This window comes from Tachypleus tridentatus, chromosome 13, assembly GCF_004210375.1.
Source record: "Tachypleus tridentatus isolate NWPU-2018 chromosome 13, ASM421037v1, whole genome shotgun sequence".
NCBI lineage: Eukaryota > Metazoa > Arthropoda > Merostomata > Xiphosura > Limulidae > Tachypleus > Tachypleus tridentatus.
The window spans coordinates 125,142,717-125,157,455 of NC_134837.1; the positions used below are offsets into that span (position 1 = coordinate 125,142,717).

General features: G+C 32.2%; 1 protein-coding gene across 11 annotated transcripts in view; it reads left to right on the forward strand.

Moving 5' to 3' along the window:
• LOC143240717 (rho GTPase-activating protein 45-like) overlaps positions 1-14,103 on the forward strand; it is a 96,083-nt gene extending 81,980 nt beyond the window's left edge. For all 11 annotated transcript variants that reach the window (XM_076483631.1, XM_076483632.1, XM_076483629.1 and 8 more), the window contains 11 exons: positions 293-432; positions 3,123-3,311; positions 3,614-3,751; positions 5,321-5,377; positions 6,825-6,946; positions 7,145-7,225; positions 7,822-7,988; positions 9,130-9,306; positions 10,098-10,736; positions 11,776-11,872; positions 12,316-14,103. In XM_076483631.1, the coding sequence (XP_076339746.1) occupies positions 293-432; positions 3,123-3,311; positions 3,614-3,751; positions 5,321-5,377; positions 6,825-6,946; positions 7,145-7,225; positions 7,822-7,988; positions 9,130-9,306; positions 10,098-10,736; positions 11,776-11,872; positions 12,316-12,607 (2,099 nt within the window). In that variant the 3' untranslated portion in view covers positions 12,608-14,103. The remainder of the gene's footprint in view (positions 1-292; positions 433-3,122; positions 3,312-3,613; positions 3,752-5,320; positions 5,378-6,824; positions 6,947-7,144; positions 7,226-7,821; positions 7,989-9,129; positions 9,307-10,097; positions 10,737-11,775; positions 11,873-12,315) is intronic.
• The last annotated feature ends 636 nt before the right edge of the window (positions 14,104-14,739 follow it).

Here is a 14,739-nt window from a genome sequence, read left to right on the forward strand (position 1 = left end):
ATTTGTTTTTGTGAATTGAGACAAGACAATAAATACTGCTTTTAAGTAAACTTAAGTGGATTTTTGATATAAAAATATTGGAAATTAGAAGTTTGGAAAATTGAACTGGTTTTAGTATAATTGATAGTTTTGAACATTAAGTAAACATAAAATAATTTAACTTAAAAATAAGATAGAATCAAAGGATAATATTTTATCTATATTCAGAAATCTGATACTTTATATTTTAAAGAAATTTTTACATATAAAATAAATAAACTGAATTTCTGATATTTGTTTTATGTATCTTTAGTTGATTGTTCTATGCCTTCAGTCAGAAGGCTCTTCATGTCCAAGGCTGCTGAGACACACAGTTTCAAAAAGATCAGAAAACCATCCAGGTGTAGAGAGTGTGATTCATATGTTTATTTCCAAGGATTTGAATGCTTGCAGGTGAGATCCATAGTCTATTCAACATAGTTTATCTGTACATTATTGTGTTTTTTTTATGTATGCAGTTTATTGTCAAAGTTTACAGTTATTTTTTTCAATGCTACTTAATCTGCCCTTCACATTTAAGTCACTAATCAAAATCTAACTGTTGGAAAGTTCAAAGAAAGATAAGTCTTCTGGACCAGATAATATTTCCCCAAGGGTTTTGAAGAAGGTGAAGGGTTAGATATGAGACCCACTTTCTACTTTTTTTTATCATTCCTTGAATAATGGGCAGGTAACAGAGGATTAGAACCTACTTAATGTAACTCATCTATTCAAGGGAGGAAATAAAAATTGTCCCAGTAACTACAGACCTATTAGTCTTACATCAGTTGTGGGAAAAGTTGTTTTTGGAACGTCTGATAAAATATACTTTGTAAAATCATGTAACAAAATTCAGGATATTATTGGATAGTCAACATGGTTTCACTTAGGGAAAATTTTTTCTTACAAATATTTAGGAATTCTTTGAAAAGGTTACTGATTATATAGATAAAAGTAAGGGTGTGGATTTGGTGTATCTGGATTTTCAGAGAGCCTTTGACAAAATACCACATAAAAGTCCCATAAAAAATTATCTCTGTAGGTGTGGGGAATAAGTTAACAAGCTCAATAGAAGAGTGGCTTGATGTAGGAAAACAGAGTTGTTACAAATGGAGTTCAATCAAACTGGGTTAACGTCACAAGTTGAATGGAGTTCAATCAAACTGGGTTAATGTCACAAGTTGAATACCTCAATGGCTCAATCTTAGGACCTTTGCTCTTTTTAATTTAAATTAGTAACATAGATGAAAGAATAGTCAATAAATTACTTAAATTAACATGATATTAAAGTCTTGGGTGTTGATGGCTGCGAAGAGGATGTTGCTGATTTACAAAAGGATTTAGTGAGTTAGCAAATAATGGCAGATAGGTTTTGATTAAGATAAATGCATGATATCACATGTAGATTACCATAATTTGAATTATAAGTATAATTTCAATGGGAATAATCTTAGTGTCATGAAAGAAAGAGATCATAGTATATTGGGTGGTCAGTCTGTTAAACTAATGTTTCTCAAAGTGGGAGCTGTCAAAAAAAGAGAGTGTAAACAGAAATGCTGAATTAATTTTAATTCTAAATAAACAATTACTGAATAAACATTATGTTGAAGTAATTAAATAATGGGATTGCTTCATATATTAAAACAAAAGTAATGTAACCTTACATAAAAGTAAGTGTATATTTAATTGCTCATCAGTCTATAAATTTAGCCTAAACACAATAAATTAATAAGAAAAGACCATGTTAAATTACAAACATACAATTTAATGGAAAAGATATTTCATGGATATCATAAAAGTTCATCAGTAATAATGTTTCAAAGTTGATAAATTACATATCAAGGCATTTTTATAGGTTGGGTGGCCTCAAACATTTTTATTCAGGTCAAGAGAGCCTCAGACTAAAGGAGTTTGAGGACCATTGTCTTAACCCATCCAAGCAGTGTGTTGTTGCCAGTGATAGGAAAAATAAGATTTCAGATTGTATCTACAGAAATACTGAATACAAGTCTAAAGAGGTTATAATTTAATTATATAGGTCACTTTTGGAATATTGTGTTCAGTCTTGGGCTCCTTACTTTAGGAAGGACATTGAATAGTGTTCAGAGGAGGTTGCAAGGATGATACCTGGGATGGTAAGGTTGAGGAAAGGTTAGAGACAGGATCTGATTAAGGTTTTTAACATTGTTACTTGTACTGATAGGTTGATGCATCATATTGTTTTATACTTAATATGACAATAGTTGGAGCACAAATATAAATTTTGGCAGGCTAAGAATCATTTTTGGCTAAGACAGTTTTATTTTACTAAATGGTGGTTGTCTTTTGGAACTGGTGTATCCTTTGGATGCTGTGGAGAAAGTGAATTTCAAAGAAAGTTTGATAACTATATGAATGATAAAGGCTGACTTTGAGGGTTGTTGTTTTTTTAACAATATTAGTTTAATTTAATGGATTGGAGGAGCAGATCCATTGTTATCCTTAAATTAATATTATGTTACAAAATAAAAGGTGTAGGCATGCAGTTGGATCATATTTCTTCCATATGAATTTTTACTAAATTAGTGACTTGAGCAAAATGCAGCTCAATAGGCTACATTATGTAACAGCAGGTTTGTGTCTCATATTTAGTGACTGTAGTCATATTATAGGATCAAATCTCGTTTTTCACTCTAACAAGAATTGGAAGTTGCTGATGTTAAGTAGTTCTTTTCCCTCTAGTTTGTCACTTCAAAATGAGGAATAGTTTGGACAAATAGTTTTGCACAAAATTGTATTTAAAAAAATACCATCAGTATCTGATTTCTGTATTTCCACATTTATTGTATTGTTGTTAACTGTTAGGTTGCATGGTGAACAAACAGATTTTTATCAATTTTAAAATGTTGTATTTGAAATAAATATTCAGTAAATTGTTCTTAATATCTTGAAAGTTATTTTATTTTAGTTTTTAGAATAAAGCTATTTTCTAACAGATGCTCATCCAGAAGAACTGTAGAATTATCTCACACATCAAATATTCTTATGTACATTGTGATAATATCATGTATGTGAAATATATGTGATAACAAAATATTCCTTTCTAATACTTGTATTTAAACTAGTGTGGGCTTGCATGCCACAAGAAATGTTTGGAGAATTTAGCCATTCAGTGTGGGAGTACTAGAGTACCGTGCAAGATGACCACTTTCGGAGTCAATCTGACCACTCATGCAGCAGAAACTGGCAGAAAGATCCCTTTGATAGTCATTCGATGCGTTTCAGAAATAGATCAAAGAGGATCATCCATAAGAGTAAGTGTCTGATTTGTACAAGAAAAGTAGATCAGTTTCAAACACATTAAGGTTTTAGTAATGACAGATTCAAAGTGACTAAAGTATATCTTTACTGCTAACTATTTGTTAAGGTTTTACAACAATGTGTTGTGTACATAGAAAGAGCAAGTCTCACTATAACTTTAAAGAAACAATATTAGTAAGTATGGTATTGGTAAACCAATACATTTGTTTACCATTTTAAATTCATGTTCTTACCTTAGCTGTTTCTCTATAACTTGTATTTACTATTTTTAGTATATTTATCACAATCTCTTTAGGGAATATATCGGGTGTCAGGGGTCAAGTCCCGTGTTGAAAATCTGTGTCAGCTTTTTGAAAATACTCCAGATTTGGTTGACCTGTACAAAATCCATCCCTTTGTCATAGCTAGTGTCCTCAAGAGGTTCTTCATGCAGGTAAGAGGGAAGCTGGTTTCTCTTTATGTAAGAAATGAATTAAAATTAAATACTGGAAGTGATTATTTTATACTGAAGTTGTAAAGTAAATTTGTTAAACTTGCCTGAAGCCCTTGTGGCCATACTTTATATGCTGTGTAGTGTAATAACAAGTACATATTGAGACTATTTGCAACTGAATAGTGGGAAGAATTATAAATTTTTGTACTAGCAAGGCTTCCAGTATTTGAACGTAAAGGTTATTAATTCAGGCCAAGCTAATTTTTATGGTTGACACTAGATAAATTAGTCACATAAACGTGTGTGGCAGAGCAGCTCTTGTAGATCAGGCAGGAACTGGACCGACATTTTGCCACAGTAACTCTAGGGCTGTTTAAACTTTAAACTACACTTCAAAAATGTTCTTAGGTAAATAGATAGGCTTAAAGTAAAATGTATGAGCAAAGTAACAACACTTAATAAATTACATGTGTAATTTGCTCATGTATGAGCTTGTACCTATACTGAGTATGAGTGTGAGTGAGCACAGGTTTTTGTGAATCACGAAGAAATGCTTGCAAATGGTTATTTCAATCTCAGAGCAACTAATTTTCCAAATTTTCTTGGGGGAGAAAACCTCCAAGACATCCTTAGCAGTGACATGCTTTTCACACTATTCTGAGTTACCTAACCAATGTAAGCATTGACATGCTTTTCACACTATTCTGAGTTACCTAACCAATGTAAGCAGTGACATGCTTTTCACACTATTCTGAGTTACCTAACCAATGTAAGCGTTGACATGCTTTTCACACTATTCTGAGTTACCTAACCAATGTAAGCAGTGACATGCTTTTCACACTATTCTGAATTACCTAACCAATGTAAGCGTTGACATGCTTTTCACACTATTCTGAATTACCTAACCAATGTAAGCAGTGACATGCTTTTCACACTATTCTGAATTACCTAACCAATGTAAGCAGTGACATGCTTTTCACACTATTCTGAATTACCTAACCAATGTAAGCGTTGACATGCTTTTCACACTATTCTGAGTTACCTAACCAATGTAAGCAGTGACATGCTTTTCACACTATTCTGAATTACCTAACCAATGTAAGCAGTGACATGCTTTTCACACTATTCTGAGTTACCTAACCAATGTATTCAAAAATTGCTTCCTTCATTCATTATAAAAACTTTATATGCAAAAGAATTATGACTAACATACTAGCTGTCTTTTAAAATTATTTTTCACTTATTTTTCTTTATAGCATACATTGTCTAAAGAAAATCTCTTAAAATGTCACAATTTGATATTTAATCTTTTTTTTTTCATGTCGATTAACAGGAAATAATGTCTTTTATAGTCCACAAACAAAAACTTCACTTTTCATGTATGTTTTAACAGTTTAACAGTTGTTGTTTTATATAATAAGTAATTGTGCATACATATTTTGTCTATTGCTAAACAAGTTTACAGTACATTAAATTATTTAGTACCTGGTTTGTTTTACAACTTACAAATTTATACTGAATACCAAGTTGTTTTCTTATGAATTTGAAATAAAAAAACCTATCTTTCAGTTGTCTGAACCACTTTTAACGTTTGAACTTTATCAAGAATTTATAGAGCTTGCAAAGGTAAGCACTGTTTAAAAGTTTTTAATTCTTGACATGGATGTCACTATGATATAGTTTTATCAATATTATTATGTCAGTGTTATGTTACAGTATTTAAACTTTATTTGAAGATTTGTTTTTCTCATTAGAAATTTGGGAAGTTGCAAATTTTACTGTATTTTCATTAAACATGTGGCTGAAATTACAGAACTTTCATATTAGAAGAACTTTTCATTTCATACAATTAATCTAGAATGTTTGTATGTCTTTCACTCCCTCACTTTTCTGTAAGTTGTGGCATACTGCATGAACAGTACTACAGTAACAAGAATTTTGGGATTTTTTTGGAGGGGGTACATCACATTTCTAAGGTAGATGTTGTACATTACTTTGGTACAGGCATCCAGAAGGATACTGTACTACAAACACAACTACAGGGTTACTGTGTCACAGGAACATCTAGACAGTACCTGTGTTACTGACACATCTTGAAGATTAGTACGTTTGTCTTCTATGACAAAACACCCTTGATGTAGACTTTCCCTGCCCATCCTCCTCACAAAGATTCCTATGGGTGCCCATAGTGACTGTGTCTCTCAATTTTATATAGTTCCATGTCCATTGGCCAAACTAACTCTAAAACCACAAAAACACCAGGACACAATGTATATACATGCATACATCATGTGAAATTTGATTACCTGGACTGAAAAGTATTAACTTTCAGAAACATACCATCATAACTTTCCCACCCACTCCTTTTTAAGGCTACTTCAACATCCTTCTTTTGTGATTATAACTTGAAAGAGTTAATGTTAAATCACATGTAGCATTTTAGTATTATATATTTCTGAAATTATTGCACTAGGAAGTAACTAATTATTTAATACTTTCATACTTAGTGGATTTCTACATCTTTCAAATAGTCCTAGCTTTCTTTAGGTCTTCTTATTCATCTTTTCATTCATTTCCCAGTTTTCAGCTTCCTTCTCTTATTATTTCATATTTTCTTCTTCTCCACTACTTCAAGATCTCTAGTTTTCTGTATTTGTTCATCTTATTATAATTTTTGTGATACCAGTAATTCGTAATGACAATAAATTCACTTTAAGTAAAAATGTATTCTCATGATGGCTGCTATGGGTATTAGCACTTTTATTAAAATAAAGAACAAGAAAACGTTTCTACCTTCAAAACATTGTTCTGTACTTTATTTTAATTAAAGTGCTAATACCCATACCAGCCATCATGAGAATACATCTTTGTGGTTCCAGTTTATCTAGTTCTTCCCTGATGGTTGTAGTTTTTTTGTTTTTAAGGCTCCTGTTTGCAATGTTTGATTGCAAAATGGATTGAAGCCTCATGAGAGCATTTCACTTTTATATTAATTATCTTAAAAGCTACTAACAATAACAGCTGTTAAACTTGTCTATCTCTACACATTATTGACCAGATATATAATTGTCAGGACAATTCAGTACAGAAAGAAGTGTGTGAGAAAGAAACCATTGAGAAGCTCAAAGAATTGGTTAATAAGCTTCCAACAGTGCACTATATAACTCTGGCATTTTTAATCCACCATTTGAAAAGGTGAGAAATTTTTTATTACCTACATAGTTGACAACTTTCGATCATTTTTTTTCATTAGTAGAATAAATGTGTTTATCAAAGTCTGTAGTATGTAACTTTCTAAAGCAGTGTATATAGTTCTTATGGTTAATTCAAAAGGAATGTATAACTCTGAGTTTTTGTACTACATTCTTAGCTTTTTTTTTTTAATATTTCTAGGATATCAGAAAATGTAGAGAAGAATAACATGCCACCAAGTAACCTTGGTATTGTGTTTGGACCAAACTTGCTTAAAACAAGGTAGGTTAAAATGTTTCACTTCTCTAACTGTATAAGTTCATTAACTATCTCTTAAATCTTTTTCTTAATGAAGTTTCTGACAGGGTATTTATTCACTGGGCAGATCACAAGAGTACAGCTTCATGTGATAACAAGTCCATTAGCAGTAATGTACAGATACTATTAATGTAGTGTCAGTTTCGTGATACGTACATATGTTTCCTCAAAATACAAAAAGTTGTAGATAAACTAAATAATAGAAGGTCGTAATAAATGAATGATAAAAGCAACCACAACCATGCAAAAAGTAGAAGCTGCTATCTAACAGGCTCATCTAGAATGTTACTATGCGATAAACACAACTAGAAGGTCACTACCCTTCTCTTCGAATGTGAAACACAGTTTTGAAGAAAGAAATTGTAAAAAAAAAGAAGGCCTGTATCCAAACCATGAAGATAAAATTCTCATATGAAATGAGGCCTAAATATATCCCTGTCAACATTCGGGAATTTATAAAACATGATTGTTGATTATGGTGTGAGTGTTGGGACAGAAACTTCAATGTTTTTATTGAAAACAAAGAATGTTATTGTTCATGATCTGTATGATTGTTGCAGTGAAGGAAATGCCTCGTTGAACTCTTTGATCGACACGGTGCATCAAGCTAAGGCCATAGAATTGTTGATCATTCATGTGGAAGAGATTTTTGGACCACCTGAAGTGGCCTATCCAGACATTCTTCAAGAACTGGATGAGTTATATAGGATGAAACCATGGAATAAAAGTAAGTTATCATTTCATATAGATTACTTACTGTAAATTAAACATACGTTTATTTCAATATAGATAATGTGTAACATGTACAAAGATTGTACTCCATCATAACGACCATATTTAATTTTTAAAAGGTACCCACTTATGAATAGTTTCAAATTTTGAAATAATAGATTTTTATTTATCTCAAAATAATAAAATTTTGAGATAATAGATTTATTTGTGTACAATATGTCATCTCTAACTGTAGGAAATGATCATGTACAACATTTAATGTACAAACTTTGGTTTTTCACTTGTATAGAAATACGTAGAGTTAACACTAGGTTAAGAAATTTGTAAACGTTTTGAATTCTAAAATGGAAGTGATGCAAACATATGTAAAGTTATGCATATTGTTGTAATGCTTCATGAAATGGTTGTAGTTATTGGTGCACATAAACTGGTTGGATATAAATCCAATGAAACTAGAACTATTAAACTCTTTGGTAGAAAATCAAGAAAGCTTAGGACCTGGTGTGGCCTAGTGATTAGTGTGCCTGTATTTTGAAAGAACTTGACGATTTATGGTCTGTCTGTATCTCATCACCTCAAAAATGTGCTTTGCACTTTATGGCTGTGTGTGAGTGATAGTTAACTCCTGCCATTAGACCAGACAGTAACAGCTGCCTTACCTCTAGTCTGTCACTAAACAACTAAGAATAGCTATGCACAGATAATCCTTTGTGTATCTTCAAATGAAAGTTCTAAGATAAATATAAATCTTTTATGTTTTCAAACTGTCTGTTATAAAAGACTGTTAGTGAACTGTAAGGAAGTAAGTATACAATTTGATGAATGTATGTTGTGGTGTTCGTGAATGTATCAAAAGTACACAAAAGTGTATAGAACTTAAAAAGCAACTTTGACTTGCTTTCTCTTACAAACGTTAAACATTTATTTTTGATAAGCGTACTTAATAGGTGCTTCTAAGCTTTGTTAGTTTTAAGCAGAAAATTGTCTTGGTGGGGAAGAAGTTATCTGAAGTTTATTTTATTCCACTACAGAATTTCAGAATTCACCCTGTGTTATTTTGTGACTTATACTGAGCACCTAACATATTGATAATGTTAATGGGACTATTAATGTCTGAATGACCTTGTCATCAACAGATGAGGAACATCCTGTTGAGCGTTCAGTATCAACTACAAGTGATGTTAGTGATGACCACAACTATAGTCTGGAACCTGCTGATGACAGTGAACTTCTTGATGACTCCATGCAAGAAACTTCTCTTGACCTGGAGGTTCCAGAATCTGTAAGGAGCAAACTACCCAGGTGTGACTCAGGTAAAAACTAAGAACCACTTCCTGTGTTTATAACATGCTGTGAATATAATATTGTATACTTGGTCAGCTGTTTATTTATAAACATGTAGAAACCCTTTATTACTGTAATTGAACAGCTACATATTTGTAAACACAGGTTTATGCATTTTGATTAGCCCATAAACACCTCCTTTGTATATTAATAATCAGCATTTATAGGTAGATAAACAACTTTAATCCTGTCCCGACTGTTTGTAAATCAAGGAACCTTATTCTTGTATAACAAGGAGAACAAATAACAAATGTATTTTTTACCTTAACAAAATTTGTAATATAAAGCTTGTAATTGTGAGATATGTCAGTAAGAAAGGATATGGATTGGTCTTATAGTAAAGGTCCGGATTTGTAGCTAGTGAACCAGGTTCAAATTCATACAAAATATTCCTTGCACATTAAGCTGTGGATGCTCTATAAGAGTGGCAGTCAGTCCTTTGTCACAGATGGTGTGAGGTAATGTACTGTTGACTGGCTGCTTTCCACCTGATCAATAGTTCAAAATCATGAATGGCAGCAGATAGACTGTGGTTACTTAGCATACACATACAAAATACACCATAATTTGTTACTGAAAAAAGGTTATTTTGTCATGTATATATAGTATTTTCATCCTAAGGTAGATAACTTCTCTTTTAGCTGAGTTGAATTTAGCTTCACCAAGGTTTTAAATTAGTATGTGAAACATATTTGTAGTCATTCTCAAAGATTAGACCCAGGTAGGGAATGGTGTCATGTGTGTGTTTTTCTCTTCATAGATGAATGGCTGGTTTCAGAGATTGAACTAGACAGTGATAAACCACTTCTGCTAGAGAGCTCACCATTCATTAGGTCCAAGTATTCATTCTACGGAAAGTCAAGGCTCAGAAAAGTGAGCCCTAATCATCACATCTACGAGGGCAATGTTCAGAGCCTGGAAAATGAAGGTAATATGAAAACAGATGAAAAACAGCCTTGTCATGATAGTATTGACAGTGCTTCTAATCATAGAGTACCTGAAATGTCTCTCAGTCATTATTATGGGCTTTCCATACACCTCAACTCCACTCCAACTCATAAAAATCCTGCTGTTGTTCACTCTTCCACTCCAAGAATTCACACGAATGGAAAATCTGCAGGCTGTCCTCCTTCCCGAGTCAGTGAAGAATTAGCTACAGTTACTAGTCAAGACAAACCTGAAACTAACATGTATTTAACAGCACCAACAGTCAATGTTGCTGGACAGAATATTCTCACATCACCAGTCAGTGCCCAGCATCCAGGTGTAAAACATTCCTCGCACTCTTGTAGCTCGCACTTAGAGCAACAACCGTGTGACACACGGCAGCAAAAGGAGAGACTTTCAGATGAGACCTTACATGCTATCAATTCTAGTTCAAAAAACAGAGAGATCTTAGGTGAGAAATTATTAAATGAGTGTTCTACTTTTAGTTATGAAATATACCAGTCCTAACTTGTACATAGAGTATAAAGTAAGAAATACTAACATATTCCAGGACTGTCAAAATGGTTGCCAGCTACATTTTTCTCCTAGGTGAAGTGCCTTACAGTTTCATAGAGTCCCTCCTCTCAGATAAGTAACTAAAGCTATTAATGAAAGACATTTGGCCATCATTTGGTCAGTTTTGTGTGAACATCCTTCTTCTTTATCATGATACTTTGAATTGTTAAAAAATAAAAGTGTTATCAGATAGTTACTGTGGTTCACCTCAGTCTATATTGAAGTTACTGAATTTTGTACATTGAAATTTTTACTAACGTTTTAAGTTTAAAACCCCCTACACTTAAAAAGATAATTGAAATAATTTAACAGAATTACAATTTAAAACATTTTTTAACCTGAAATCTTTTTCAATACTCAAACATTGTTATTGTACTATTCAGTGGGTATGAGTACAGTTTTGCTGTTTGTCCCACATCATAAAACTTCAGTTGGTTTCTAGCATAAATCTATCTGTACTTCAAACATAATTTTTAATCAGTTGTAGTTGAATGGATTGGAAAACAAAACAACCAAGATCTCAAGATCATTTCAATCAATGTTTTTTGACGAGAATTATAATAATGATTTATCTAAAATTTGTTTCTTTTGTGGATCTACCTAAGGTTTTTTAATACTTTTATTCTGAAACTCTAGTTCTAAAAATGTACCTGGTGCATTAGGGTGAACAATGGGTTTACAAGGGTGGGGGCCTAAATATTAAATTATATTAAAGATAGAATAATTTGTAGTTATTTTAGAGTTTCTTAAACTGTGTAATATAATAGTTTCACTTGCCTGTTTCTTTCATTCATATGGTCATCCCAGTAATCAACCACAGAGCTTATTTACAACGAAGTGGTGCTTAATGGTAACAAAACATGAAAACTGATTACGTTTCAAGTGTTCCAGTCAAAGCTAAAAGATTAAACCTGTGTTTCTTCTGTGTTTCACAGGGCTGTCTGTTCTAGATAGGAATATAACTTTCCCCCGTAGCCGCTACTCTTTAGCCTGTCTTCCAGTTTCCACGTCAGAAAGCAGGTCTCGAACAAGGTTTGTAACATAGACAACTGTTTTTATCCAAATATAGTTATGTTGAAAACTTTGACCCAGTTCAAATAAAGATGTTTGTTGACTAATGATTATTCTGACTTAAAAGCACTCTTAATTATATTATAATCTGATTTATTGATTGATTTGTGGTTTGGCACTGTTAAATCCAACATGTATGGCTAAACAGGACACCCCTTTATCAAATTTAAGGTTTTAATATAAACCTCAAGTATAATCCAGCTATGAGTATCAATGTGAAACAGAACAACCTAGGTTGCTTTTATGTTGGTTTTTTGCACAATTAATTAATTAATGTATGATTTTAAATAAAGCTTTACGTTAATTATGATTATAAAAAATCAGAATAAATTGTTTTGCTAACATACTACACTTTATTATTCATTGACATATTATTTCTGAGTTGTTGTGTTTTTTATCTACAGTTCACTACCTAACGAGGAACCTTATACTATTTTGGCTCCTGATAAAAATAAAGTATCACAGCAAAAACTGGATGTCCCATCCCAAAAACTTGAAAGACGACACGTTAACACTTTGGCCGTTTCAAATAAAAGTTCACAAACACCAACAGTGCCCTTGTTCTCTTCATCGCTCGGTCCGTTAAGCCCAAAAGTTAGCTCGTCCAAAACCTCGCGCTATGAAATTACAACAGACATCCAAAAGGGGGAGACACAAAGAGAAAATAGTCCCTGCAGCCAACTACACTTCGTCTGAGCATCAGTATGTGGTTCTTAGTGCAACATTGTGTAATGAATACTACTCTGTAAGAGAGAACTTTCAGTTGAAACCAAATATGTTAAAAGTTTTCTAACATTATTCTTCACTTGTTTTGATAGTTTATGACTGCCATTTACTGCAGTAGGAATTTTGAATGTTTAAATTGTCAAAATATGTAGTCTGTTGCATTACAACAAGTGCTCTTCCAAGTACGATGCAGAAGAAAGAAACCATTTTTATTATCGTTAAAGCAATTAAGACAAAACAACAATGGTAGGTAGTTGGCTTGACTTTTTAACTCTTGGGTCTATTAAATATGACTAAAACCAGAATAGAATGTTTTGACCCTATCTGACTTGCATAACTGAAAATGTTAATTCAACCAATGAAAATATAAAAATTGGTCTGTTTGTTTCAACGAATCAGAGATGTTTCAAAAACTCAACTTTTCACAGGACTTTAATACACCTTTGTATGATATTAGTCTAGAAAAGATTTAGAAGTAGGTCACTTATTTAATAATATTATTTCATATTACAGCCAAATCTGTTAGTCTTTAAAAAAAAAAAAAAAGCAACTCCGGTTTCAACCCCTCATTTCAAGCTTTATATTCGATAAAGTGTATTATATTTATACATTTAATAGGTGTTCTAAAGACTTATTAATTGTAGTTTTTCTATAATTCATTTAACAGTTTGACATTCTGTACCATACATGTAATATCTTACTATATTTTGTGAGTTGTGTTATTCATATAACAAACCAGTAGCAGGTTTTTACCCTTGTTTTTCATCCAGTCAAAGCCAGTATATTAATTGAAAGTGACCAGAAAAACTTGATGGTTTTTGTGGTTTGTTTTTCAAGTTGTGTAATATTTTGTTAAGTTTTATGTCGAAACTTAAACGATATATATATTTTTAAATATTGATCCACCCTAGAAGACGAAATCTGATCTGTATTATAAATCAAGCAAATAAGTTTTATCGTGTCACATCTGAAGACAGGTTTTATTCATCGTCATAAGAGGTACTGTTTCTGTTATAACTGTGAACAATTAAACTGAGGTCTGTTACGTTATCAGTATTTTTTCATCGTGGACTGTATTTTATTTTGTATATATTTGTTCCTAAGATATTGTGAATTTGACAGATTAACCGTCTGGTTTACGGCACTAATCTGCAGGACACTGGTTACTGTATTTTAATTAATTAATTAGACAGGAAAAGCTCTAAAACATTCTCGACTAAAATGCTTGTATGTATACCGTGGGGCTCCAACCTTAATAAAGAACTTGTCTCAGGCCTAAATGCTGTATAACCATTGTATTTAAACTAGTATACACATTATGATTTCAAACATACTCGTATATACTTTTAACACAAACCTCGATATTAATTGTGTATAGCTTTAGCACACACACACAAAATTGTTAAATGATACTGTTGTTTTTGTTTGTAAAACGTGAATTAATCAAAATAAATGTTTTGATAATATGTTCAGTGTTTTCTTCTTTTTTTCTATATTTTTCTTAAAGTTCCTTTACCAACATCCACCTTGGTAATACTTAACTTTTTAACGACCTCTTCCACAATAACTTCACATTCTGGGAAAATCTCTGCCATGTCGCTTAAAAAAAATTACATAATCCTCAAGTGAAATTTATAACACTAACTTGAGTAGTAACTAAGGCCCAGTCTTTCGTTTCGGCTGCTAGTGATGCTCGGAAATAAGAATGTGAGGTGAAATCACTGCTTTCACTCGACTTTTTTAGTTGAGAATTAATAAACTTTTGATTTATATTACTCGCAGATGTGACAATGTACTTCGGAATTCTTTGTTTAAATAAATCTAAACAAGAGGCTACCTGATATGTTTCAGTTACAAATTGTAAGCGGTACAGGAATTTCACAAGGTTTGTATTCGTGATTTAGTGCTGCTAATATTTGACCACGTTGGACAGGAAATGATAATCTCTCGAAATAAAACAGAAAATAGCTATTTTGATACACGAGTCCATCATTGTTAGTAACAAAATAACTTTGATAGCATAGTTAAAATGTCAAACAGACAAGTAACCCACATGTTATTATTTTGGGTTGTTGTGGTATTGCCTGATGAAAGGTGGAAAA